This window comes from Paramormyrops kingsleyae, chromosome 21 (genome assembly GCF_048594095.1).
Source record: "Paramormyrops kingsleyae isolate MSU_618 chromosome 21, PKINGS_0.4, whole genome shotgun sequence".
NCBI classification, from domain to species: domain Eukaryota; kingdom Metazoa; phylum Chordata; class Actinopteri; order Osteoglossiformes; family Mormyridae; genus Paramormyrops; species Paramormyrops kingsleyae.
The window spans coordinates 7,832,103-7,859,753 of NC_132817.1; the positions used below are offsets into that span (position 1 = coordinate 7,832,103).

Here is a 27,651-nt window from a genome sequence, read left to right on the forward strand (position 1 = left end):
GATCAATCAGTCACACAAGCATGAAATGGTGTGTGAGGAGAAATACCTGAAAGCCATCTTCTGAGTCGAGACGGATTTGTAGCCAGACACAGAGCGACATAATGCACGCTGAGGGAAGCTCAGCTCAGACTACTTTGACTTCCATATTAAATCTTCACTCGTGTGTCTTAAAAACAAATGTCGAAATGAAGCAGCTCCGTCTTCTGAGTCGTAACATCATCGTCTTATTATCAAAGGTAAAAAAGATAGTTTGAGAACTAAAAAAGCTACTGAGCTGCAATAGTCGTGTTGAAAAGGTCCTTGGTTGGGGGGGAGCAGTAATTAGATTCATTGCTTCAGCCGGCTCAACCACCCATCAAGCATTGCTGGTGATGAGAGAAACAACTCACATAATACTAATTACCTTTCAACTGAGAAGTGGAGACTGATGAAAAGTGTGACACTAAGTGTCCGGAAGTAAGATATATCACCCCCATGTAAACAAAAGCCTGAATTTAGGCGACCAGTACTTGTAGTCAAATTGTTAATGCTCGAAAGTAAGAAGTTGTTTAGATGTTGTTAGAACTTCTCCACTGGGCGATGAAAGTAATTGGGTGTTTGTGCTGATAATGAGGCCTAAGGAACAGGGTTAGTGACAGCGCTGGCGAGATGTGAGATGTCCTCAAGGAAGCAATAGCTGCACCCCCCTACACTGGAGGAAACACGGCAGCTCGGACGGATATCGCCGTGTCAGAGCATGTTCCGGCAAGTGCCGCCTCCGCCGAGGCCCGCGTCACCACGTCGTGTCTCAGAGGCCATCCGCTTTTAAGACGGTAATGACGATCCTACGAAGCGGAGAACCTCCTCTTTCATATACGTTATGTGAACCGAACACAACAAACCTCTCCCTCCTTTTCCTGTGAAGAACTTCATGTCATTTATAATTTAACAGAGGTGGACATTTCAGGTCCAGAAAGTAAAAATCCTGGTTTGGATTTTTACTTTCTGGACCTGAAATGTCCGCCTCTGTAATTTAACACCACAAATACGCTGAACCTGCTCAGGTTCTTGCCATTCAGGATCTGAACCATGAGTCCCTGGGCATTACTGTGGGACCATTATCATTATGGAGAACTACTCTTTATATTAACCCATCCATCCATCTTGCATTTATGCTAAAATTATGCTAAAAAGAGTTTCAGGGAACTACCCTTTTCTTTTAACAGTATTTCAGTGAAACTGTAAAATAGTACTTTTAAGGTATTCTAAACGGTTCAAAAATTGGTCTAAAAGCACAGATTTAATTTGACTATATAAGTGATAATCAAGTCTAAATTCATTTTCACATTCAAAACTGTGTTTAGGTGATAAAGACTTAAAACTGCCTGTAATTTCTGATGATTTAGTACAGACAGGTGTGGGAGAAAGATTGTTGTTTACACGTACCAGGTACGGAAACAAATCCAGGCTTCCCGATACTTTATCGCGCTCTTCGTTAGTGGAGATAGCTCCAGGCTAGCTCCTCCTTCATCACTCTGACTACCATCATCGTCATCAGTATCCACACCACCCAGGTGCTGGGAGTGGCTCACTCCCCCATCCATGGAAAAAAAAAGATGCAATGCTCCACAGCCCCACTATGGGGGCGACACCTTGAGGGAGAAGCTAATCAGGACGTGACGGGGCTGGTGTCAGTGTACCCCCCCAGCCCAAGGCCACGCGACCGGGGGCTGTCTTAGAGCCACCTCGCCTTACGCGTCCCAGAGAGGAGCGCGGCCGGCTGGCTGCTTCAGCCTGCCTTATTTTCTGCCCCGTTTGTCACACCCAGAGGCAGCAGGAGATGAAGATTCATTCCCAGCTCACTTCCGCGTGTCATTTTTTCCCATTTTCTCCAGCTAGTCCAGTCCCACCCCCCCTCCCCCTCCCCCTCCAAAAAATATTCCAGCCTTCCACACGCCATGGTTTTCTTTTTGTGTCATTTTTATTCATTTGCTCGCAAGCAAATTAAATTTGGCAATGTTTTTGTGGGAGATTTAAACAAGTCAGGCATCTGCCTGCTTTTAATATAGCAGATATGAGATTTCTCACTGGTTTCAATCAAAGAGGCTCTTAATTTAATTTCCGTCTCCCATTTAAGCCCACTGCCGAATGTCAGAACAAGCTTTTTCTGCTTGGAGCCGATTTGATTACAGTATAGCATTACTATTAGATTTAATGAAGGAGTTCCTAGCGTTTGTGTAGTTCCCAATACCTCTGCCCCCTTCCACCCCCACCTTAACCCCGACGGAGGGGAGGACTTCATTTGATACTGTGCCTTCAAGCCAGCGTGCCACCAAAAACTGCACCACGCAGCTTCCCCGCCACCGCCGTGACATCGCCACCACTCTGCTGGCTTTTCCAGGGGTTGCACAGGTGTTGTGCGGGCCACTAAGCAAACGACAAAAGTGGCTGTTCGGTGTCACAAATGACGCTCGCGAGCACTGAAGCTAAAAACCGCATTATGCAAATATCATGTTCGACACGGAGTAAATAGCTGGAATTAATTACCTCCCAAATGCATTGTCTTTCAGTCAGGGCTTAAAAAAATCCTCTTTCAAACGGAATCTTCACACAACTAACACAGCATATAAATAAACGTACTGTATATAGATATATACATGTTGGTATACATAAAGACTTCTTTGTAGTATTACATATATGTGTGCGATAGTATACTAAAAACAATAGAGATAAATGTTCTGCTTCCCTATTTGTGCTTTTTCATGTATATATTAGCATAAATTCAGTCAAATCCACACTCGGTTTTATATTCTAATAGGGGAACATTTGCATTTCAGTCAGACTGCAGGTAGTTTTGGTGGTGGAGAAGAGCGGACTGCCTGAAATCCCTTCATCTTGGAATCACGCCGTGCCATCAGTTCTTATACACATTGCCCCAGCCAACAGAAATTGACTTAACAACATACAAAGCTCTTATGTCGTTTCTGATTGGATGTGGGTCAGTAGGCGTGCCAACGCTATATTCTTGGCAGCACAAGGCCAATGCTTCCCTATACAAGACTAGAACTTAAAAACGGCTTAGAAAGAAACTGAATGCAGGATTTCGGCTCGTGAATCGCAGGAAGACTTTCGTTTTACCCCAAAATACCTTGGAATATACAGGCTGACAGACGCAGTGGTGTTAGTTACAGGGTCCCAGTGAGAGGAATGGCTAAACTATTGCCAATCACCAGCCATTGGTCGGAAACATCTCGATGGCTACTCTGTCAGACCCGTGCTTGAATCCCAATTAAAACATCCAGTGATAGATCAATGCATAAATTACAGCTGACACTCATTAACTCTGCTGGAGGGGGAGAATGCTGCGATGGATCCTGCCATTTATTGTTACGATTCACACCTCAAACACGGACATGGCCATGACAGGTCAGGTAGCACTCTTAAAGAATGGATATGTAGAAGAAGAGAATTTTAAAAAGGGAAATTTATAGAAACTTGAGGGCAGGGGAGACTCCAGGGAGTTCTGCTTTTTTTAATCTCCCATTGGAATCGGTTGTTCTGCTTGACTATTGCCTCTAGTGAACAGCAGTGGTGGTGTGGTTGGCTGGGGGACTTGCCCTCTCAAATCTTAGCCTTTCAGGAGATTTCTCCCATCTCTGCCCCATCTGCCTCCTACCTTTCCTGTTGACCAACAGAGGGCAGCACCGCGTTCCAGGGTCTCCCATCAATACTAACACGGCCAACCTACTTAGCTCTGTCCGATTCAGACGTGTTCCTGCCATCAAGATCCATTGCGTTGCAGCGTAACTCCCGGACAGTACCCGGCTCTCCTCCCGCATATGATTGGCTCTGGTTTTTGTTTAATCCGTGCTAGTGCTCTGTCATCACGGCCTGCATATGTCTAAGGCGCTCGCACTGGGGCAGTATTCCCTATAGGGGGTGAGGAATGCGGACAGAAGGGGGCCTGCTGCTATAACGGGAGATTTCCATCTGGAAAACGGAGCAAAAAAGCTTCACAGGAAAATATGCTTACTGTCCAAAGTCAAGAATAAATGTTTATGAGGTGTCCCACTGTAAAAATATTCATTTCTGCTGTTGTGTGTTAAAACATACTATTTCGGGCACCTGAGTGTCATTTTGTCCCCAAAGAGCTATTTTTTTCCCTTAATGTTCCTCCCTCTCCAATAAGGGGAATACTGCCCCTGTTACTCGCTGCTTTCTAAGTCCCTGAATGGCTTTCCTGTTTGTTTTTCCATTGTTTGGCCTTTTGGGAACGGTATCTTTGTCAGAGCAGAGGTGCTGGGGTCGGCTGAGAGGCCGCAGTCGCTATTCGAGTTTCCACCTCCCCTCGAATTCCCATTGGCGACAGGCACAACTCTGCATTTGTCCACTGCTTTCATACCTTTGAAGTATTGGTCTAAAATATTAATTCAACCCACCACCATCACCCCCCCAAAAATGTTGTCAGAGCAGAATGATGATGAACACCTTTGATAACTAAGTGCTTTTTCAGGCACGAGGAAATCACTACCGGAACGAAACAGATTCACAGTTCAAAGGGATGGAATTGGAGACGTGAGTCTGTTCACTGAATCCATTTTGCAGTGAACATGTACTGCTATTGTGTTTTTTTTTTTTAAATGCTGGAGAATCCATGTATCCCCCCCCCCAGATATTTACTACTCCTCTGGAACTGGACAGAGGCTCAGCAGGACACTAGCACTCTGAGGCAAGGGGGTGGGGGTCACACCTATGCTGTTTGTGAAGAGAGGGCCCTCTCAATTCAGCTGTATACTGAATGCATATTCTCTGAAAGGCAGGACAAGAAATTACCAAATTAGATACGTGTAAGGTACCCCCACAACCACCAATCAGAAGATCATATCACCATCACATGACCCTGAGTTTCCATATTGGCGCACTAACCTCAACAGAGCCTTAAAAAAAAATATTTTTTTTTGACCGATTCCCAGAAATCTTGCTCACACACTATAATCAGTCTGGCTCACATTCAGGCTCTCACAATTGCAGGCCCTGTCCCATCCCCGCTCCCTGTATTCGGAGGCAGCGAGTCCATGAGATCTTACTGTGGAACCCATCTGTCAGCACAGATTTTCAAGGAGTTTCAGGGTCATGTGATGCCGATACGATCTTACGGATGGTGGTTGGAGGGTACCTTACAGATATCTAATTAGCTAATCTCCTTTCCCAGCAGTAGTGCACTCTCTGAGAACATGCATTCAGTATGCAGCTGAAGTGAGACGGCCCTCACTTCACAAACGGCAAAGATGTGTTACATCTTGTTCGCATCTCTGCTGTTTGTGGAGAGGGCATTAGTACGGACTCTCATAAACGTAAAAATTTTGTTATACCTACATCAGTGAGCTCCGATTGTTTCGTACTTAGCTCATGACCCTTTCATGATTAGATGTCTTCGTTTTGATGTCTTTTCCTGATTAATCATTCTTCACGGGAGTGAAGAATTTTTTTTTGTTTCCTTAGCTTTCACATGGAGGACAGGAAATACAGGGCTCTCGTTACGTAGCAAATATACTTTTGCTTACTTGTATGCAGCTAAATCGTGTTTTGTGTACATTGTCTGCTAGTTACAGCCAAAGAAAGCTAAGAATTTACCGATCGCTGCTTATTGCAGATAAAGACAAGAGTGCAGGGAAACTGAGGAGTTGAGACATGTAGTGACTACATTTCGGGATCCATGATGTATTTTACTGATAACTGTGTTGTTGCGGTGATTTTGATCACCTACATGGTTCCTTTTATGTACAATTTTGTGTTTGTGATGCTACAGTACTAGTATTTCGCTTTTACTAAATAAGACATTTAAACATGTTGTGTGTGAGAGCAATCAATAGTAAAAAACTTAATTTTATTACAAATTAAACAGAAAATATACAATTCAAAATACTTTGCCACATTTGGTTGGACAAATGTGCACTGCCCAGTGTAGACTAATATGCGTCATAAGCTATGGCATTTGCCTGTTATACGCTGCAGTTCGGACGCAAAAGTTTTTGTGGTAGTGTGGATGCTGATCTTTTTCCCCCCATAAAAATGTTTTAATGCATTAGTGCGGCCGTAGCCTCAGAAACAATGTACTTTAGGCAGGATGGGAGATTGGCTTATTACATGTGTAAGGTACCCACCAATCAGAAGAGCATATCAGCGGCATATGGCCCAGTGACTAGCTTCAACACAGCATCGGCCATAAGTGTTATTAATTCATTAATTGCTGCTCCCGATTCCAAGAAATTTTCATGTAGCTCAGAGTCAAGCTCTCAAAATTACAGGCACTGGCCCCGGCCTGCCCCCTGTATTCAGAGGCGGTCAGTTCATGAAGCCTTACTGTGGATTCCATCTGTCAGCACCCCGGGGCAACTACAGCCCACACAGAGCAGCCCGGCAAGCTGATGTCACCTGGGTCAGTACCAGAAGCGCGATGCCGTGGGAAACTGCAATGAGATGCCCCCCACCCTCTGGCACCCAAGTTTACATTTTGTGGGGGGGGGGGGGGGGGGGGGGTTGGGGAGAATAACTGGAAACAAAAGCTTAAAAGAAAAGGAAATCCAAACAACCAAAAGGGGTCTGACCTACTTAACGGAGTGGAAAAAAATGTTTTCCTTGCAGCTCTGTATAGCTGTGAAGCAGTGAGTTTTAGGATTCTTTCCCCTTTGTTTCTGACCCAAGCTGTAGGTACCGGCTGATACACAACGTGCTGCTGGAGGGGGACTGACCAGCTCCTCTGTGCTGCAGTTTCCTAACAAACAGGCCTTCTTCAAAGCTCACTCCAGGTCCTGCTGCCGAGGACTCGCCCCCCCGCTCCCGGTTGTAACGCCACGTCGATGTCGATAGTCTCCCGTATCTGAGAACTAAGAAATGGCTGATGCGGCTACCTGTCCGGCTCGTCCCACACACTTACAAATGAATTTTAATCCAATAATGGCAGAGGAGGATGCTGGGAGGAGGCCAGTTTGGATTTTCTTCCTACCGTATTTATCTCTGGAGCCACCGCCTCACCCCACCATGTCCTCAGCCCACCCCCCTACCCCCCCCTGGCCTGGCGTCAGACAAACAGAGCGGCACACCAGACAGGAGTAGCGGAAGGTCATCGGTGCCCCCTGTCAGTGCAAAGCGTTTCTCTGTATTTATTTTTCCTAAGCCGACTCCGAGTAGCCATGGCAAATTGCCCAGATTGTGACCAAGGACACCCGGAGCAAACTAGAAAAAAATAAAAACATGCACTAAACATAACCGGACATGACGGGACCGGCACCGAAGTCCCACCTTTATTCTCTTTCACTTTTTATTCAACACAAAAAAAAAAGTAACAGGGATGAAAGAAAAAAGAAATTCAAATGACAAGAGCATGCACTTGAAATGACTTCAATTACCGTCTTGCATATTAAACCAAGTGTATGTATTCCAGAGCAAATTAAAACAGCTTGCTTAACGAACACCTCGGGCTATTCCGTCCTGTTTGGCTTTGAAACCCAGCTCCGTATTGTTTGCTCATTCTCTGAGGGAAAATCACTATAATTGAAAGCATAACAAAATATGCTAGGGCTTCAGTATCTCTAGAGCTATCGGTTTTCCTGCAGAAACTGTCTATTTTTCCCATTTTGTTTGTACTGCTTCATGAGGTATTTATTATACTACCATACTGTCAGTGTCATTCGCCCCCCCCATCACTATCCATTTGAGCTGTGTCTGTAATTAAAATGAGACAATGGAAGCGACACAGTGGCTTCAGGTCGCCTGAACTCCCACTTGTCTTGTAATGAGCTTGTGAATGATCGGGTCTATCACATAAACACAGGACTGCACCATTCCCGGCCCTCTGGTTGCGTAGGGGGATCCAAGCGGGCAAACTGGGATAGGCTTTGGTCTCCCATAGGAGCGCTAGACCCTGATCCTCTGGAGGTGTAGGCTACTGGGGCCCATAAAAAAATCCCCTAACAAACTGCCCCTCACACACCATGCAGGCTACACAGCATGGTACAAACAGCGCACACCAGCAGGTGGCGCAGTGGTTAAAGTCCTGAACTCACAATGAAATCTTCCCTGCTTTAAAAGACTGCAAGGGGGTCGTCCACCTTTTAGCATTACATCTGATATGCGGTAAATACTCTTGCTCGCATGGACAGAGGCAAGTATGTGGAAAAACAAATGGCTGAAGCCTAGTTCCATTTCAGCATAATTAGCGGCCAGACAGATGTTGCTCTGACAAGCGACACACACTGTCCCGTTATCGGACGAGCGCCGCCATCTGACAGAATTGCGGTTCACGGGGAGCAGAACCCACGCGTGCATTTATTGCGTCGATCCATCTCCCTCTCTTATTAGGCGGCATGAAAACGAATTTCAGGGAAAAAGGGACACGACAGAAACCAAACCGGGTTAAAACGTGAACCATGTTACTCACTGAAGACAAGTCAAGTCTGTTCATGAACTTGCAACCCTGGCATCCAAACACAAACAACAACATCACAGTTTTTCTGACAGGTTTTAATTGTTTCTGCTGCACACTCTAAACTTTTATATAAAATTTTGGCGCTTATGACAAGTGCTTTACCTACACTGCTGGGTTTCTGAATTTCCTGTCAAATTAGCTGTTCAACACTTTAGAAAACAGCACTGAAGCAGAGCCGTAAACAAGCAGCCTTTCATTTATGTGCCTCGCTAAAGCCCAATTATCGGCTGCCAACGGTCGTCCGGCTTTCCGAGAAACTTCTTTCTTAAAAAAGACCATGGCTACCTCTGTAATGGTGCCAGATTATCCGTCGCATTTCAGCATTCAGGGCATGACAGTTCGTACTGCTGACATTTGTTCCGTGCAGAAGAAGGGGAGGGGTCCAATGCCCACCGCCTCGTCACTTTCACACGTGGCACCTCAGGCAGAACAACGGAGCTGAGGCCCCTTCAGGGAGCCAACAGGAGTCCCTTAAGCAGATCACCAAATATGACGTAAAGAAGTGTTTCAAGCCGCCCCCCTTCCCCACCCCGACCCTGGTTTGGATCACCGTTCAAAAGTCATCAGGTGAATAACTGACCTTTTAAAGTTAAATAACATTGCTTGTAAGCATCATGGGCCAGACCACTGAATTTCACGGTGGGGCTTCCTAATTCACGTGCCTACGCCTTACTACACAAAGCATGAGACTGGAGACGTCACAGCAGCACGATGGATGTTAAAAAAAATAAAAAATAAAACAATAGCCCAGAAGTTTAAGTCCAACAAGGACCACTGCTGTTCTACCTTTGAAGAGGTAAAATATAATTTCCCATTCATACAACAGCCCTCAGGCTGAAGAAGCCAGGAGGCTATTAAAGGAGGGAAATGAAATGAAAATAGTTTATTGGCAGAGAATGAAGCTGGGAAAAATAGCAATGTCACCAATTCAGGATAACTTAAGCATATCTTTGGGACGGACTGAAAAGCAGAATTAAAACCCAGATCACTCTCTTCAGAGGAATCGCACAATAACCCATGTTCCATGGAATTAGTCTTCCCCTAATTATAATTCAGCCAAACAATTTCTTTAGAGAACATGGAACAAAAAGATGGTTCATAACTATGCATTCTGTCTTTTGGGAGTGTAGTGAATTTTTCATTTATATGGTCACAAACTGATTCATGTGATCCTGCATATTTTCACTTTTTAAACCTGAGAATAATTCATTTGCAGTTATAGTCCATCTCTTTCCCGCTTTAATTTCCCCTCCCCTGTTTCTGAAATGGCGTGTTACACGTGCAAGCAGAAATATACCCACCCTGCCGCCCCGAACCGGCGGGGCGCTGTGGCTTTCCTCCCGGGGACGGACGCGTACGCCAGGGGAGGCAGCTTGTAGTCTCGGCTGCCCGGCTCTCACACACTTCCTGTTCCATTCCTGGGTCAGAGCCGGCATCCACCATCGCACCGGGGTCCGGGCCCACGCCGCGCCGAGCCATCTGACAGATCGATAACGCGTGACCGCACCGCCCCATCCCCCATTCTCTCTCCTAGAATTGGGCGGGCGCCTTAGAAGGCGATGGAGAACACCGGGTCCCGTTTCATGTGGATGGTTAACACAGGCCAGGACACTTTGGGGGGGGGGGGGGGCAGATTTCCGGGCTTGCACCAAGCAAACATGCCCAAGGTCTGTGTGCCTGTACACCCCCGGAGGAATTAGGCTGATTCCACTCCACCTGTATTGCTTGACATTAAAGGACCTGAAAATTCAGAACCAAAGCATCTATCCGTCACATTTTTCATTTTTTTTTTTTTGGCCAGGGGGGTGGGCTACTTTTACTGAAGTGTCACCAAGCAGATAGTTTCAAATATAATCAAAGTCGTAACATAACGGGAAATATCTAAGCTACACTGCTCTGTAATCACTGAAATTTTGGATGGAGGGGGGGGGCTAAAATAAATACTAGCGGAGGAAAAATGTAAACCAAAGCCCCCAAGAGAGATCAGTCCATTGTTATTTATAAACCAAATGCAACAGTGGGCAAATTCATTTCCTTTGGAAAAATGTAGGTTATTCCATTTCTAAAAACGTCTTCCTTATGTCGGGGCTGACAAACCATGAAATAGTCTTTACATCAAGTTTGCGGAGCCGCGGCTTCCCAAGTATGTCTGGCTGCAGCCTGCGGGAGGGCGGGGTTGGACATCCAAACCCGCCCACATCCAACCCGGCCCATTCGTACCGTGAAAGCCACGCCCATGTCCAACACGTCTTAATTAAAGCGGAAGCCAAAGCGAACTTGCAGAACGGAAGCATTGTAGTGCCTGTTATGTCAGTAAGTTAAAAATCTTTAGTGTGTGTCCCAGTGTAATAACAGTGCTATCTATTATGTATTATTTTGTTTGTTACTGTTTCTGCTAGACACGCTGTCAGTTACTGCACAAAGATTTGCTGTGGGACCCGCATGGTTGTATGTGGTTGTTTTGCTGCTGGTTAAACGTTTCCATCAGTTAGCTCACTACCAAAACTATGGTAACTAGGTAAATACCTTCTTGCTGATAATATAGCTTCCGTGTAGTTAACAAGACTTAACATTAAAGACTTTGTGCGTCATCAGATATTACTGTCTGCTCAAACGACTGTTCAGCATGCTTCCTATGGGTTACTAGCAACGCCACTGTGGTAGCATCCATTAGGGCTGTGCGATATAGCAAAATATTTTTATCATGATCATATCAAACGATATTGATAATTATCATGGTGTAATTCAAGTCATTATTGTATTACTATGAGTGCTCCATTTTTCCTTGAAATGCCCTTAAGAATTGCCCTTAGATTCAGAACATGAAAAGGCCGGGTGACTCGAATAGACTGAAATCTAATTTGAATAAATCATATAAAAAATATATATTTTTGTCCTCTGTCATTTGTGAATAATTTGTCATCTATATCGACATTAAATTATAAGTTTATTTAATTAAGTTTATTTAATTAATTAATGTTGGCACAGAAATAACTTACAGTGCCTTTGGAAATGCAATAAAATGCTCATTTGGAAAACGTTTAACTATCCTTTGTAACTGAGTAAAATGGTGATAACTGAATACTTTTATAATGCACTGCATACTTGATTGCAATGGGTTTTATTACTCTCCGGCTATATTAATACACCAATCAATATATTAACCAATCAACACAGACAAGCATTAGATTGATATCAGATTGAAATTATATTATGGACATCATACAGCGACATAAACAAGGGTAAATAGTCCTAAAACGTTTAAATAGTCCTGATGTGCCCACCATATGACCGTTGTGACCATGAACGTCATGCGCCGCATAGCGACGTTTCGGACTCGGGTGCTCCTATACGATTATAAAAAAAAATCATAATTTGTAATAATACTGTAATTGATAATAAACAGCTATGTTACTGGTTTATGTGTTTACTATACTGTAGTTTTTATTTTTTAGAGCGTACTCTTTCCACTTACTAAAAAGAAAAAAAAAGTTTACTGTAAAACAAACTGCTGGGTTAAAGCGTAAACCAATCGCCGTAAAATGCTTCTTCAGAACATCAGCGTGATTTGCGTAAACGAAATACGAATGAACGGCATGATTGACGGGCTCGTGGGGTGACGTAGGGTAGGCCGTGTTGGATTTCCAACCTCGCCTTCCCGCAGGCTGCAGCCAGAGGCTTCTCCGGCTTCCAGGAAACGTCCTGGTGTCGTCGTTCATTTTTCATCCCCGCACTCCTGCTGTCCCGCCCCGCGGCCCCCAGGAACAGGACGCGGCGAGGCCAAAATAAGACACGCAGCATGGCGGTGGCGATTCGGTAAGCGCCGGCGGGAAAGTTCGGAAATGGCTGACGCGGTCTCCACATGACGCTAACCATTTTAAACACCCTCTTATTCCTGGGATTTTAAGTCAAAATATGGGAGGGGGACTATTTGTACAAGTTTACATGCAAATGAACAGTTTTCCATTAACCGGTAACATCCACTCAGCAACTGACCTCACCTCACTCTACCTCACCTTTCCGTCCCAAATAGATTCCTTCTTTTTGGATCTCAAAGACATGCTGCTTCCGTTAATTTTAAGCACCCTCAATAAAAGGCTCCTTCAGACCGCTTTCTGAGGGCGCCCGTGTTTATTAAATCAGGAGAAAGCCCGAAAGGTTCGAAGTGGGACTCGGGCGAACAGCCACGAGAAGCCCCGATATCAGCTTGATCGCTTTTGCTCGAGTCTGTTGCCGTACTGCGTCCGTATGCGTGACTGGGCGGATTTAGCGGGTGTTTCAGAAAAGTGCAGCGCAGCAAAGATATTTTTTTTCCCTTTTTTAAAAATATAATAATGCTTTATTCCTTCCCCATTCAGGGCAAGTGCCTCTCGGGGGGAGGTTTTAAATTTAGCCAGACTGTACTGCCAAGTTGGATCCGGTACTGGTTCTTCCTGGGGCTTTCATGCTAGATTTGTAGTTCATGCGCGTGAGAGAGGGGGAAAGGGACTGAGTGAATTACAGCGACAGTCCGACAGACTCCAGAAAAGGCTCAGATTTCACCTCCGCCGAATGGCTTCTTCCAAAAACTTATTACTTACAAATCCCTATTTTTATATCAGAGAGAATCATTTACCTTGCTTGAAAGGAGAAAATTAAGTTATCCAAAAAGACACACGGGGAATAAAGAGTCTAGAGCAGGGTCAGATTATATATAGAGATTCTTTTAATATATTTAAACCCACTAAAAGTTGCAAATACAACTTTTGAATGAAAGGCACAGTCAAAAAAGATCAGACGTTGCTGACGTAAGACTGAAATGAAAAAAAAAAAAAAAGTTACAGTACAAAAGCGGACAGTTTCTCGCAAACATACAAGACCCTCAGGTTGCTTTGGGTGCCTGACAGGTTTGGGGGTGACACTGTTACCAAAGTGGAGAGGACAACTGCAAGATACTGATACTGAGCATTATTGCATCTCAACTAGAAATCACCTCCCCTTCAACTTCCCATTACTTCAAGGGGGAGGTGGGGATCTTAATGATCCTTGACCACGTTCTTCTGGCTGTTACTCTAAAAGGGCACGTAGATAAAGACCACTTGATCCAAGGGTCTTCGTTGGCTTAACGCCACAAAGAAGCATGTGAAGGGGGAAAAAAAATCCATACAAATCACCAAGGAAACTGGATTTGTGGAGACATGATACTTCCATTTTGTAGCATCAGCCATGGGCATAAAATCCAATAAAAATGTGTTACCTTAACACACCAACATGTCCCCAAAGCTCTGTATGAACATCAGAACCATTACTTAGTTGGGGACCATCGTAAACCTGTTTAATCAATCAATACTAGTTCAGGTCTCCAAACAACCAAAAAAAACTCAAGACAACTTCCCTGACTGTTCCTCTAAGGACAAGAACTCCTATGACATTAAAACTAAGACTTAAATCAAGCTTTCAGAAGGTGTAAATGATTCATCAGGTGGTGGGAACTCCAGAAATGGGGTAACAATTTACATATATCCAGAATCTTTGGTATATGCACAACACTTACAATATGTGGACGACAATCGCAAAATCCCATTAAAGAAAAACTATTATTGACCCTACAAAGGAATGTCCTAAAGTCCCAACCTCTTTTATATTTTGATTCAAAGGATGGACTGAAGACCAGGGAAGTGAGGAGACTGTACAGTGGATAAAGGGGTCCACATCTCAGCAGCTTCATAGCCACTTCGGAGCAGGTTGGGTAGGAGGACGGATGCCATCCGGGAGAATTGAGAGCACCAGAAAAAAAAAAAATCATATAGATTTAGATGTAGTTGCGGGTTAATTTCAGAATGGGATCCATGGCAACCTCGGTAGGATTAATATGGGCAGAGACATGCCCTACAGTGACATGACCCGTCCTCATGGGATAGGAAAGTGCAAATTTATAAAAATGACTTCATAACCATCCCCTTTATAGACAAACAAAGAAAAGAAAATCCCACAGAAAAGGTCATGAACTTGATGCAAAATGGTTTTCATCCGGCTAATAATCCCTACTATTTCCAATGCTGAGAAAGTGGTGAGGAAAGATGATTGATGTTAGCCGTTGCTGTGGTGATAACAGGAAAGGGGGCGTGGCCACAGAGGCACAGCCTTCCCCTTTCATTACCTAGCAACCTCACTAAGCTGAGTGAGGAACTCGCGCAGCTCTTTGGCAGCCCGAAACCGACCATATCGCTTCTTAGGGTTGGTGCACTCGTCCAGCAGGGCCTCGAGCCGCCCTTCTCTGGCCACGTCAGCGGGGGGGTCGTGCAGCAGGCCGCCCGTGGTGCCTCGCCACTTGGCGTACCTGGACAGAAGGTTCTGACAGATGGCGTAATAGTTGTGGTCGACTGTGACGCGCGAACAGAGGATGTCTTTGGAGAAGGAGAGGCACGCCTCGCGGTCGCAGTCCTCGAAGTGGCTCTCATACCAGACGTCGTAGTTCTCCGGCTTATCTGCGGGGGGCGCAGGTAGAAGAGCGGTTAGCCTGGTTCTGGCTGGGTCAGCCAGCGTGAATGCACCACATTCCAGTGTTTAAGACATTTTCCTGATTGCAACCGAAAAGCATTTCCTATGATGCAAAGGTGTAGGAGAGTGTTTGATATTGGGCACAACTTAATAATTTAATAATAAGACTAATTTAATTTAATAAAAATGCAATATATTTTTAGGGGCGGGGGTTGTAAGGCCAAATTAAATGTTGGGGGTTACCTGTCCCCCACGGTTCCTGCACCTTTGCACAGGTGACTAAGTAACGTATCCCACCACTTAACTGTGGTTTAGCAAAGTGAGAGACACTTGTACAGCTGCAGTTAAAGAGGGTAGCCATGGAGATGGGGTGGGGGTGGGGATGCTCATTTATGACTGACAACATGCAAGCCCCCCAGGCTCCTGAAAACCACTTAACGGGATTAAAATCACTTAAAAATCACTTAACAGGATTTGGATTCTTATCTGCTTTTCTGTAAATGGCCGCATATTAAAAATGTGCAGCAAAGGAGCAAAACCCAAACAAAACCAGACAGGAGAAGGTGCCTATGAGAATCACCCTGGTTGGGGGAGTGTTCGGGGGTGTGTGACAGCACATATAAGGATGGGAATCCTTTGAGAGACTTTACAGGATCCAGAATGGAACCAGACAGGGTCAACACACACAAAGGTTAAAGACCTTCATTGCTAAATGTTTCCTTTTAGCCAAAATGCCCCCTCACCTTCCAAAAAACAAGCTGTGATGAGTCAGAACACACATCCAGATACAAAACATCAAGTTATACCATCAGATATGAACAATGGTAATGTTGATTGAGTCACTCAACATGAGCAACCTCAATCAGCTGACCTTACACCCCCAGCCAGCCATGCCCGCCCCCCCCCCCCCCAAGAAAAAGACATGCAGCTTGTCTTCCACCCCAGACCTTTAAACCATTGAGGTAGGAAACCAGAATTAAATCCAGCCTGGGAGTGAGAGCAGCTCGCTCTCACACGGTGGGCCGTTTCTAAGTCAATGGACTTCACTGATTACTCACCCACACTTGGGGTGAGGGGGGTGGGGGGGTGCAACGTAATCTCCTGAGGAGAGACAAGCCTTGTAATTCTCCAGGTTTCATTAGCCCAAGGCCTCTGCTCCCCCCCCCCCCCCAAACCTTCAAGAAAAACCAGTTCTCAGGAAAATGGAATTAACCCATCCTTTCATCTTGCCGCTCCCACACAATCGGTCAGATAAACGCAGAGAAGCCTTACAAGCGATGGAATGTGTCAAACACACAATCGGCAGTCAACCTTCGTCATCCACCATCACCTCAGGCCTGCACTATCAGTGACCGACCTGCAGGTGTTACTGGAAACAAATTAGGTTCAACCTTTGTGTTGCTTTTAAAAAAGACATAGCTGTGGCTGCAGCTAGCGGGAGCCGGGGAAACGGTGTGGACTCCTCGCCTTGGCAGACCGCTGACTCCCTCTACCACCGGAGGGCTCTAGGCTCCCACCCCCACACACCGGCCTCCCTGGGCCATCTGCTCCACCTCCACCCCTGCCAACCAGGCCACCCTCAGCACTCCACTGCTCCCCTACGTCAGTCACCGAAATCAACGACAACACAAACCTGACACAAATCATCCTGACACATGTGATCCCAACCCAAAAACGGGAAGAGGGGGGGGGGGAGAGAGAGATTTACATTTAATCTATTTAGGGGCAGACAGTCCCAGGAGTAACAGCCTTTCTCAAGGGCCTCAGGAGTGACTTCAATATGACAACCCTGGGTTCTGAACTGCTGACCTTCCGATCACAAATGCAGCATCCGGTCCCGCTGAGCCACACTCCACCCCCAATGCAGTTTTTTTTTCCCCTCTCAGTTTATCTAACCTGCCTAGTGTTAATAGTTTTATTTATATCAGTTATATTTAGCTAGCTGACTATTTCACCCAAAGGAGATTACAGCTGTATTGAACCAATTTACACTGCCCTGAATTGCACAGAAGCGATTTAGCCTAAAGATTTTGGGCTCGTGTCAATAATCGCGACTCATAAATACACAAGGTCTTTCGGAGTCACATAGGAGTTAAAGCTTAAGCTGAATTTTATCTATATAAATGAAGAACAAATCCTCACACTTAAATGCCTCAATCTTCCATATCGTCTCCAGTAAATGTTAGAAAATTGCATGAACATCGCACCAAAAAGGAATGTCGAACCGAGAGTCACGTACTTTGCCTTATAAGACGTTTGTCTGCCACGATGACATTTTCTGCATCCACGATGATGACCTTCCCGTCACGCGGGCCCACTGCGAAGTTGTCGAAGCTGACATCGAGGAGATACAGCGCGAAGTCGAAGTCGTTGTTGGTGAGCTGCTCGGCGATATCCATCAGCTGCCGGGCCAGATCCACACGCTTCCCCCAGGGGGCGCCGTAGAAGCTCCAGAGCTCCTCGCCCACGTAGTTCACCGCTACCATCCGTCCACACGCCCCCAGGTATTTGGCAAAGGGCCAGCCCTCATCAGAAGGAAAGCTCTGCGGAAGGTACCAGAAAATGGGAGCATTAAACTCCGATCCCCAAGCCTCATCAGAATACAGAATTTATAAAATGGTCTGATCCAACTTCTTCCCCACAAACATCAAATGTTCATGACATTGAATGTAACATTCCTGAGATCCAATGCTGAGAATAATTAAATATAAAAATAAAAAGCACAATATCAGCGGTTATAACAAAAACACTGCACCAGAGGGACTTTAAGACACATGCAAGAGCAGACTGTAAAGCAGCTGAACCGCTGAACAGAGCCAGACTCTGAAATTGTCTCTAGTGACACCTGCCTCATTAAAGTGCAGCCTCTTCAATTTGTGGCATACATACAAAAAACGTAAACAATTAAAGGGGAGGAATTTTTAAAGACAAACCGTAGGATGTTCATAAATTGACAGTAGCCCAGCAAGGAATTCAGGGCTGTCGGGCAGCAGATCCGGTACCGGCAATCCATTAGCCTACATCCTAAACACGCGTGTAAATATGGCAGATCGAAATTCTTAATTTTACAAAATACAGACCCACAGACGAGGCAGAGCATTCCTGATGGGACGCGAGAACTTCCTTTCACTGCGGGGGGGAATGGAGCTTCACAGCAGTACTGCATTAAACAGGGCGGCTAGGCTAACGTGCAGCTTTTTATATAGGGCTTCATCCTCAACCGTGGTCCAGGCATCAAGGTAAAGCGCCGTTAACTTTCAATTGTGAAGCTTCCGGGGGGAGGGAGGGAGCACCAAGACTGACATCTTGCCAAAAACTACCAAAACACACTTGTACGAGGGACAGATTGGAATGAATGAGTTGTGTACGTAAAGCTAACACTCCTCGGCAAGGTCTTAATTAGGCCGAGCCCTTGAGATGGCAATGGTCAATGACCGTCAACGGAGGGGTCCGAAGCAAGGCACATGGCACTGCAGCTTTACGGCACGATCTTGCGCTTCACAGACGTGTTGGTGTACCCCATGGCAATGAGATGATGTCAGGAAGATGGGATGGGACACACAGGTCCCTCCCACCATTACTAGGTGGCGCCAAACTCTCACGTCTTCAATAACGACTCTCTGCACCTTCTCATTCCTCTTTTCCTCATCCCTTCAGTCTGGCCTAAATCAGCCCCCAGGGACTGAGGAATGTCAAGCTCCACAAAGCACCATCCAACACAAATATCCGAGGTTCAGCTTGTTGGAAACCCAGGTATTCTTGCAACCCCGCCCCCTCCCCCAAACCCAGCCGGCGAGTCCCACGACACGCGCGTTCCCATCTGCACGTTGCCCAGACCTCCTCCCCCACCCCGAACACATGCCGAGCTTTTGGCAAAAGTCGGGTGGGGGGGGGGCTTGGAGGTGGGTAAGCCTTGGGGTGTAATTTCACCCCTCTCCTTGAAAAAATCTGCGTGTTTGGGGGGGGGGGGGGCATGGTGCTTGGAGAAAGGTTGCAGAAAACCGCGGAAGGAAACTTGAGAGCCGTTGTGTAATAAGCGTGATGCTTCCTTCACCGGCGAACAATGGCCCCACTGTTCCTGCATTTCCCAGCAGCCTCTGCTCCACCGGCGTCTTGTACAGTTGGTCGGGTGGGACCCGATTTCCTACAAGGCAGCGTGTCCAAAAATCAAATAAATAAATCACACTCATAACTCATACTATTTTTCCCCTCATCAATTAACAGCGGTTATAGAAAGTGACCTGGCATTGTGCACGAGCTGGACATGACGATGAACCAAACCGATGTGCCCAAACAAGGAATCCGGTCTAACAAAAACGAGAGTGACGAAAAAGACGAGAGAAAAAGAACTCAGCATGGAGATGCCAAATAACCACCCCCCCCTCCCCCCATCCTTCACCTGGCTACGACACCCCCACGTGCATAAAACGACAACAGCTGTGAGGCATATCCGCGAAGACGCAGCAGAAAAAAGCAGCATTGGGGGCAGAATGACTCTGTCACGGTGCTTTTAGCGGGTGCAGGGGATAAAAAAAAGTGGTCTGGCTTTAGAGGTCACTCCCTCCACTGCACCCCTAACCTCAAATCTTGCTTTCAGAGGAGAGAGGACAGGAAGAAGAGCGGAGGATGACGTAAGGCCTGACTGTGGTGTAGGTGAACCTGAACCCAGGTGTGAAATAGATCACGTCAGCACAGGGGGGGGGGGGGGGCGCCGCGTTGTCTGCCGTTATGCCTTTTCAACCGCTGCTCTTCGAGCGCAGAGATCTCCATCTGCTTCTCAAAGTCCCAGTCTGCAATTAGTAAACAGGCCCTCTAATTAAGGAAGCAGCGGAGACATAGTCAAAGGGCGGGAAAAACCGCGGGCGAGCCAATGACGGGATGGGGGGGCAGGGTATCACACAGGGGAAGAATCTGAACATGCAACAATGGAGCGGGGGCCCCTCGAGTGTACAGCAGACGCAAACATGGACCGTGTCCGGCAATGCGCCCCCCCCCCCCCGCTCCGGTGGACTCAAAGGTCTCTGCAGTAAGTCCCACCCAAGTCTACCCCCACTGCAAGCCAGGGACACCTGCCAAGCACATCCTTAAAAGAACAAGGAAGTGAGCGGAGTCACAAATGGCTGCCTAAAATCAGATGGCAGGGATTCCCACAGATACACACAGGATATAGTATAAATAAACAGCTTTAACGTGTGACAGGCTCCAGAGTAAAGCCTCATATTCACACACGGACACATAAAGCCATTTACTTTGAGCTCCTTCCAGAAACCAGGAGGTCAAAATGTATTGCCTACCCAATAACTATGTAAACAACCGCAAAACCACCGTGTTCTATAAAAAGCAGAGCGTGCCATATGTACAGTCAAAACGTCAACGGACAACAGATCTGCTAACATGTTTCTAGGAACTCATCCAAAGGGTTTGGGTTTATATGTTTATTACCACACTCTTATAGGCTGGGATTGAGGAAGAGCTGAATAGGAGGACAGACGGCAGAGACACACACAGCAAGTTTCGGAGAAGGTTTCGCAACAGTCAGCAAATCAAAGACGACGTTGAGCTTACGTTTCATAAGAAAACAAAGTTCAGGAAAACAGCGTGGTGCTGCCCAAGAAAAATAGCCACTTAACCATTTTCTCATCTGCTGCGTTGGAAGGGCCGGTCGGACATAGGGCAGCGATTACAGCCAAATCAAACCCACGAAGTCACTCCTGACGGACCACACAAGGCATTAAACCCCTGGCTGTTCATCTCCAATTACGATATGCAGACAAGAGGGTTGCCAAGTATAGAGGGGGATAAAACAAAATTATTGATCCTCGTAAACAGACTCCAAGTCAAAACATGCCAGGGAGCGAGCCAATTCATCAGTAGCCTTGAGTAAAGTGTGATGACATCTTATCCGCGATGAAAGTACTGCCAGATCAGCGTAAAAAAGAAAGGTCGAGCCCCCAGGACCAACGGAGCATGGGATACCTTAGCACCTAACACGATTAGCTGCGGCGCTAATGCTAAAGCAGGCCATCTTCTGTACATCCTAACTGGTCCGTGGCCTATTTCCACGAAATCCCTCAGATCTCATGCTGAGACAGTAGCCTGAAGAGGCAAAAACATCCCTAGTATCCATTAAGGGACACACATCTTCAATGATTCAGAATCGCATGCTGGGCTACATGTCGCAGCAGGCGGCTTGCAAAGGGGAATGACTGCACTTAAATCTCTCAGCGCAGGACGTCTGCGTGGCTGCGGCAGATTTACCGGCCCCTTTGAAACACTACATGTTGAACTAAAGCGATTTCTTAAAGATGACAGTTTACATCACATCCTACCATGGTTAATCCAAGTAATAGACTTATGATCTATGCTAAATCTCACCAGGATTTAACTTCATATAAACATAATAAAAGACACCAAGATTGACTGACTGACCAATGGATTGGTTGCTTAATTGAAAGATAAATATAACAGAGACAGACATCCATCCATTTTCTGTACCCGCTTGTCCTGTGCAGGGTTGCAGAGGGTCCAGAGCCGATCCCGGAAGCTACAGACGCAAGGTGGGGGAAAAGCCAGGGGGGGGCACCATCACAGGGCACACACACCATTCGTTCACACAAGCACACCTACGGGCAATTTGGCAGCTCCGATTCACCTCGGCATGTTTTTGGACTGTGGGGGGAAACGGGGAGAATGATACGGGGAGAACATGCCAATTCCACATGCAGAGCCGGGCCCCGGCCTCCTCCTATATGTCTCAAAATTTACTGTATTTGACTCTCCCTGCCGGCCCCTGGAGGATGGGCTCCCCCTTTGAGTCTGGTCCCTCCCAAGGTTTCTTCCTTCTCGGGAGTTTTTCCTTGCCACTGTCGCCTATGGCTTACTCACTGGGGGCTTTGGGTGGGGATGCTGTAAAGCGCTTTGAGACGATGTAATGTTGTGATAACGCGCTATACAAAAATAAATTTGTTTGTTAAGGGCAATCCACCCGGGGCCCTCCTTTGGCTCGCCAGACTCGAACCCTGGTATTAGAGGTGTGAGGCAACAATGATAACCACGGCACCTCCTTCCCGCCCCCCTACTATACATGGAAGGATCTAAACAAAGATGTTTCAAATGGTACCAGGCTTCCTTAAGACCAGACTGTGCAGCACAACGCACCTGCAGAACAAGGGGCTCCGGATTGAAAGCAAGCGTCATCAGAAGCTGCATCCGTTCAGTGTCCTTGAGGTTCTTAAGGAGGAAGCTTCCAGAATCTTTAGTCTCTGCGTACCTCCTAACCACCCTGTCGAGGAGTCTCTGGGAAGGGCAGTGAACCAGGTCAGACCAGCCCTCCACAACGTCTGGGGTGAGGAGCCTCACATCCCCGTTGAGGCGTGCGAATTCCGTCTTGTACATGGCCTGGATGAGGTCACAGCGCGGACGGCCCGTGGCCCGCTTGCAAATTTTCTGGTCGATGTCGGCCAGCTCCTGGTTGGAACCCAGGCGCTTGAGGACAATCCGCCTGGTGCCCTCCCTCGGCTCGCCGTACTGGGCGAAGTAGACGTTCTTGACGTTAAAGAAGTCGAGGAAGCGCAGCCGGCCCCACGTCTCGAAGGTCACCTGGCCGTTCATGAATTTGCGGCACCAGCTGGTGCCGAAACATGCCGGGCACTTGTTCAGGTTGATGAAGCGGCGGTCGGCGAGCTCGTTCCTCTGGAAGGACGCCAGCAGGCTGTGCGTGTTCATCAGCAGCACCACGGACAGGCCCACCACCAGCAGAAACTTGAAGCACCTGTAGAGTCGGCCGAGCTTCAGGGAGGAGAAACGCAGCATGTTCTGGCCTGACGTGGGGAGGGGCTCTGGCTGAAGCGCAACAACACGTCACTGGTCCATCACCCCCGGGGCCTGATCGCAGTCATCATCTATGTATGGCCATGGTGGCAGCAAATAGAGAAGCTCACATCTCCATCGGCTCGAAGATCCATCTGAGTTCTCAGGCCTTCAGCAAGCTGCCAGTGGGAAACTTCAGTTGTAACCTAAAACAAAAGATTAATAAGATCTCTTTAACACAAAAAAACAGATAATTACCATCTCATTCAAAACCAAACTGAGAACATTCATCCTAAAGCACCTGGCAATGACCTTCAAAAACGTCAGCATGCCCACAGTTACACATGGCCATGAAGACCACCTTCCATCGAGGCCCGATTGATGTACCTTTTCGAGATCATTACAATTTAATCATGGCAGCTATTTAAAACGTATTACGATAAATGACTGCACTTATAAGAGTGAGGGTTTATTTCTAAGGTCCTGCCCTGCCCTGTTTTAGACTAAAGCCACCAAACCACAAGATATTCAAAGTAATTTAAAACACTTTAAAAAAGGGGGTGTCAAACTCCAGTCCTGGGGTGGAGGGGGGGGGCTGCACATTTTTCGTTTTCCCCTCATTTAACACACCTAATTCAACTCCTTGAGCTAATAACCACACAGCTCTTGAGATGAACCATTTGTGGTGGAACAGCTCCAGCCCCCCAGGACTGGAGTTTGACACCCCTGAATTAAAAATACAACTTTTAATAGTTTTTTTTTTTATAACAGTCATCATGTAGTCCACCATCCATTATGGACATCCTCTCAAACCCAGGGTCCATAGACCAGTTGTTGAGGGGTTTCTCTGTTTTGCAACATCTCAACATTCAGATTTAGCAGTAGCACCTCCCCCCTTTAGATCAAAGAAAATGAATGCTTACATCTGGTGATCATGCACAACTCTGGTCTATATTTAGTTGGGGGAAGGGGGGGTTCCTGGATTAATAAAGGCTGAAAATCACCCCACTTTACATAAAAGTTCAAAACGTAAACATGCAGACGGATGGTTCTACACATTCTGACCTTTATTTGCTGATTACATCAAGCCGGAGGGTCCTGTAACATCCCCCAACACAGATTTGCAGATTTGTACCCATCACACACAGTTCCAGGCCACCAGGCTGGCTGAACCAGAAACCTTTTCACTTCAAACCTTTTCCGAGGCCCCTCCCTGCCACCTCGGGTTTAACCAAAGGCCCAGAGGATGACGCACGCTAATTTGGCTCGAGTTACAATCTGCCCCCACCTGTCTTTCAGGAGCCAATCCAAATAAAAAAAAAAAGCAGAGGTCAGACCCATTTAAGCACCAATGAGAAAAAGCCACGAAGAAGCAGCCAATCAGGTTCACTGACATCGCTTCCAAGGATAAATGTCCCTAATCCTCTAACCCTGGAACGAACTCCAATGTCACGTGCGAGAAGACTGGAGCTTTCAGGCCAGACCATGAAGGTACCGACTTCTGCAGGACGATATCCAAACCCTCCCCTGGACCTTCAAGCAGAAAGCCATAACCCCAACCCCTGCACCATCACTTAAAACCACCCCACTGTCCAGGTACTGCAGATATCAGTCACATTCCAGTAACTTCTAGCCAAACTTTGTGAGCTCTTCTCCTCCCACTCCAACCCGTGTCAGTCCAAATTTCGCTTTTCCGGACTCCGGAGATCCACACATCCTGGTGGGCAAACAGGCCCCCACAGCTACAGGTTATACATAAACACACCAGAGCCACCTTGGGGCTTTCAAAGAATTAAAAACTGGGGTAGATCCAATTAAAAAGTATACATCATAGAAGACAGCATCTACTAGGACAATCGTCACACAGCCGGCATGTGAACCAATTCTGTTGTCAAGGTCGCCAATTGCGCTTGACTGCATAAAAACATTCAATACTATGGCATAAAGCCAAACACCATCAATTTACATACACCAACACTCCTGAACAAGGAGCATAAACCCATAACCTTCCCAACTGTAAACACCGGCATCTACTCGCATTCCTTAAACTGAAAACGTGTCCCTATGACATCAAAGATGTGCAAAAAATTTAATGTTAAAATATTTTCCATGTTAATAAAAATAACGACAGCACTCAGCCACGTCAGTTTAAATTAGTGTCTATAATAAAATAATGTGCCCCTCTCGGCAGAAAAGATGCAAGGTCTCGATTGTGAGCTACCGTGACCTAAATGTGCAGCATACCGCAAGGAAATCCAATTTGCGAAAAACAGGATACAACGGACAGCCTACATGGATGGACTAGGCAGAGCATCCCTGTAAATAATGTGTGAAGCACACTGAAGCACGGGGCGTTATTAAGGTGCCGAAAATGAAGACCATTCCTCAGGTGCAGGGCTTGTTAAGGTCCCGGTCACCGCTGCCATCTGGGGATCCTTCGTAACGAAAAACGTCCGTGTGAAGCTGCTTAAAACCATCAATCGCGCTGCTGACCGAGTTCACCGGAGTGGCTGTAAATATGCTCCTTAACTTTTCTGATATCTGACACTACGGGGAGAAAATAGAAACTTCTATTTGTCCAAATATATTTCATACCATAGCATTATTATTATTATTATTATTGTTTTATCACATGGTAAGCAAGCCCTAATTGATTGATTCCGTTATAAAAGTGATTTAATAGCTTTACTGGCTAAATTGTTTTTTGTTCCGCACTACTACCACATCCGACGAATCTAAATCACAGTTTCTGATAACGAGTAGCATTTATAATCATGTAACTAATGCAAATCCGGAAATTGTGCAACTAAACGAGGAAATGTCCACACAATCCTAGTTTGGATGACCGTCCCAAACGGGGCGTCAACTAAAAGACAATGTTAATATAAACTGAAAAACTGACACCTTTAAAATTAAAAACGGTAGGCTATAGCCCATATCCGGAGACAGTTAGAAATTGCACTTCACTACGTCGATAAAATGCTTTATTTGAGACAACTCAAATAAGTCAACTCTACCGTACCGTACTCTTGTAATATCCGTGAAATACAGCGAAGTCAAAACAAAGTAAAATGTAACAACATTAAATTATTTACAACAACTTGGGTTGCGCGTCCTGAATGGAGCAACAGGACTCTTTTATATAGGTTTATAAGTGCCATCTTGGTATAACCTGTATTCTTGTTTATGCCTGAATAAAAGAAGCAGTAGACGTAAGGCAGATACAATTTCAATATAATTACCCTCTAGATGAAGTAATCTGCAGACAGTATAAAACATGTAACTGCAGAAGACGACGGAGCGTCTTTCCAAACTTATCGAATTGCCCGTTGTTTCTTCGTTATCTTAAGCTACCATTCAAGTTAAAGCTCAGGTTTGGAAATAAATCTGTTACACGGCTTCTTTCTTAAGTTTTCCCACAACTCCTGGGCTAGACTCAAGAGTGTAATACTAGACTACAGTCATTAAATTAATAAAATTCCCCTGCTGACGCTTCAGTAGCGTTAGAAAACCACCACCGTGTAACGTCCCAAAACTAACTCGATTGGCAAAAAGGAAGTTGCAATGGTGACTTAGTTGTTTTACCTCTTCGTAGTGTAACAGCATTCAGTCGATCAGGACTCCGCCATGGTTTTCAGAGCCCATTTAGAGTTCAGACTTGCAATCATCAGGTATCTTAGCAGGCGTCCGGGGAAATGGGTGAAGGAGCAGATCTGGCATGTTTAATACCCCGAGCGCTGGATTCGTCTCGTCACTTTTCCGTGCCTGTGCTCCGGTTATCTGGCGTGGAGGGCGAGGACGCGTTGCGGGCTGCTTTAGATCGCTGGCTCTACCTCTCGCACTTTTCTTCTCTCCATCCGTCTCGGTTGGAAACGCCAAGCTAGTCGTGCACGGCGTAATAAAACTACCCACACGCAGCTAAGTTAATCCCTGCCCAGTTCTTTAAACTCGTAAATAGATATGCAATACATAACTTTCTTTCTTTAACGAATACATAGTAACAACACGGCACGGGTGAACACATACATTGTGTGCGTATCCGGCTAGATGATACTAATAAAAATACCATTAGGAAAAACTCAAAAGCCTCAAATTATCTGCATGGTTAGAGAGCGATCGTCGGCGATCAGGCTCGCAAACAAACTCTTCCAGCTGCGGATATATGGCCCTGCACAGCGGCGTTTATCCCAACCGCTTTGCTCCGGATCCCACGCGAAATTCCGCGTGCGAAGGGGACCCGTGTGGCGCGTGCTGTGTGCAGTATCCCGCGCCCCCGAACCCCGCTCCTCCGAAACACCCCGAAGCGTCACAATGGATTCCGCTCCCACTTCTCCAGTTTACGACCACCGGCGTCCCTTTACGGCAGCGTCTTTCACGCCGCCGGTTTCACCGATTGCCTGCTTTCCAACTCCGCCTCTCCTGTTTTGAATCAGCTGTTTTTTTCCTCTCGTTCCCTTCAGTTTTCTGCAGCTTCGCGCTAGACAAAAAAGTCGTTTAGCGTGAAATCCTCTGAAGCCGAATTCGGGCGATGTGTGTGTGGGACCAAATTTAATGTATCGAGTGTCTGTCCTCTGACTTCATACGGTGTGCTTGGAGAAATTTCCAGCATGGGTATTTGTTCTGAAATTCACTAACTTAGATAAATATGTCAAGAGATGTAGCAGTGCAATAGATATCACTTGTGCATAAACGTAGGTACAAATAAATATACTGTACAGAATCACACGGATAGTGTAATACCCCTGGTTGCAGCCTGTCACCGTGTCAGTGTTGATCGCTGAAGTACTAGAACATTTATCAAATCCCGAGCCCATTGAAAAACACCGAAGAATTTTGGGATATCTGCAGTGCAAAGAGTTTTCTGAAAATTCAGACTGCATGTAGTGGAAGTGGCT

The 27,651-nt window shown here is 46.2% G+C and overlaps 1 protein-coding gene and 1 long non-coding RNA gene across 2 annotated transcripts in view; one reads left to right on the forward strand and one right to left on the reverse strand.

The window, feature by feature from the left end:
* Nucleotides 1-12,039: 12,039 nt before the first annotated feature.
* LOC111850497 (uncharacterized) overlaps nucleotides 12,040-27,651 on the forward strand; it is a 29,180-nt gene continuing 13,568 nt past the window's right edge. The window contains exon 1 of the long non-coding RNA XR_002839811.2: nucleotides 12,040-12,283. This is a non-coding gene — a long non-coding RNA (uncharacterized lncRNA). The remainder of the gene's footprint in view (nucleotides 12,284-27,651) is intronic.
* On the reverse strand, nucleotides 13,155-27,252 carry dipk2a (divergent protein kinase domain 2A). The gene is made up of 4 exons (XM_023824446.2): nucleotides 26,342-27,252; nucleotides 22,106-22,962; nucleotides 17,187-17,490; nucleotides 13,155-14,934 (listed from the first exon to the last, which is right to left on the reverse strand). Exons 2-4 carry the CDS (start codon nucleotides 22,757-22,759, stop codon nucleotides 14,603-14,605), a joined length of 1,290 nt encoding a protein of 429 aa, XP_023680214.1. The 5' UTR covers nucleotides 22,760-22,962; nucleotides 26,342-27,252; the 3' UTR covers nucleotides 13,155-14,602.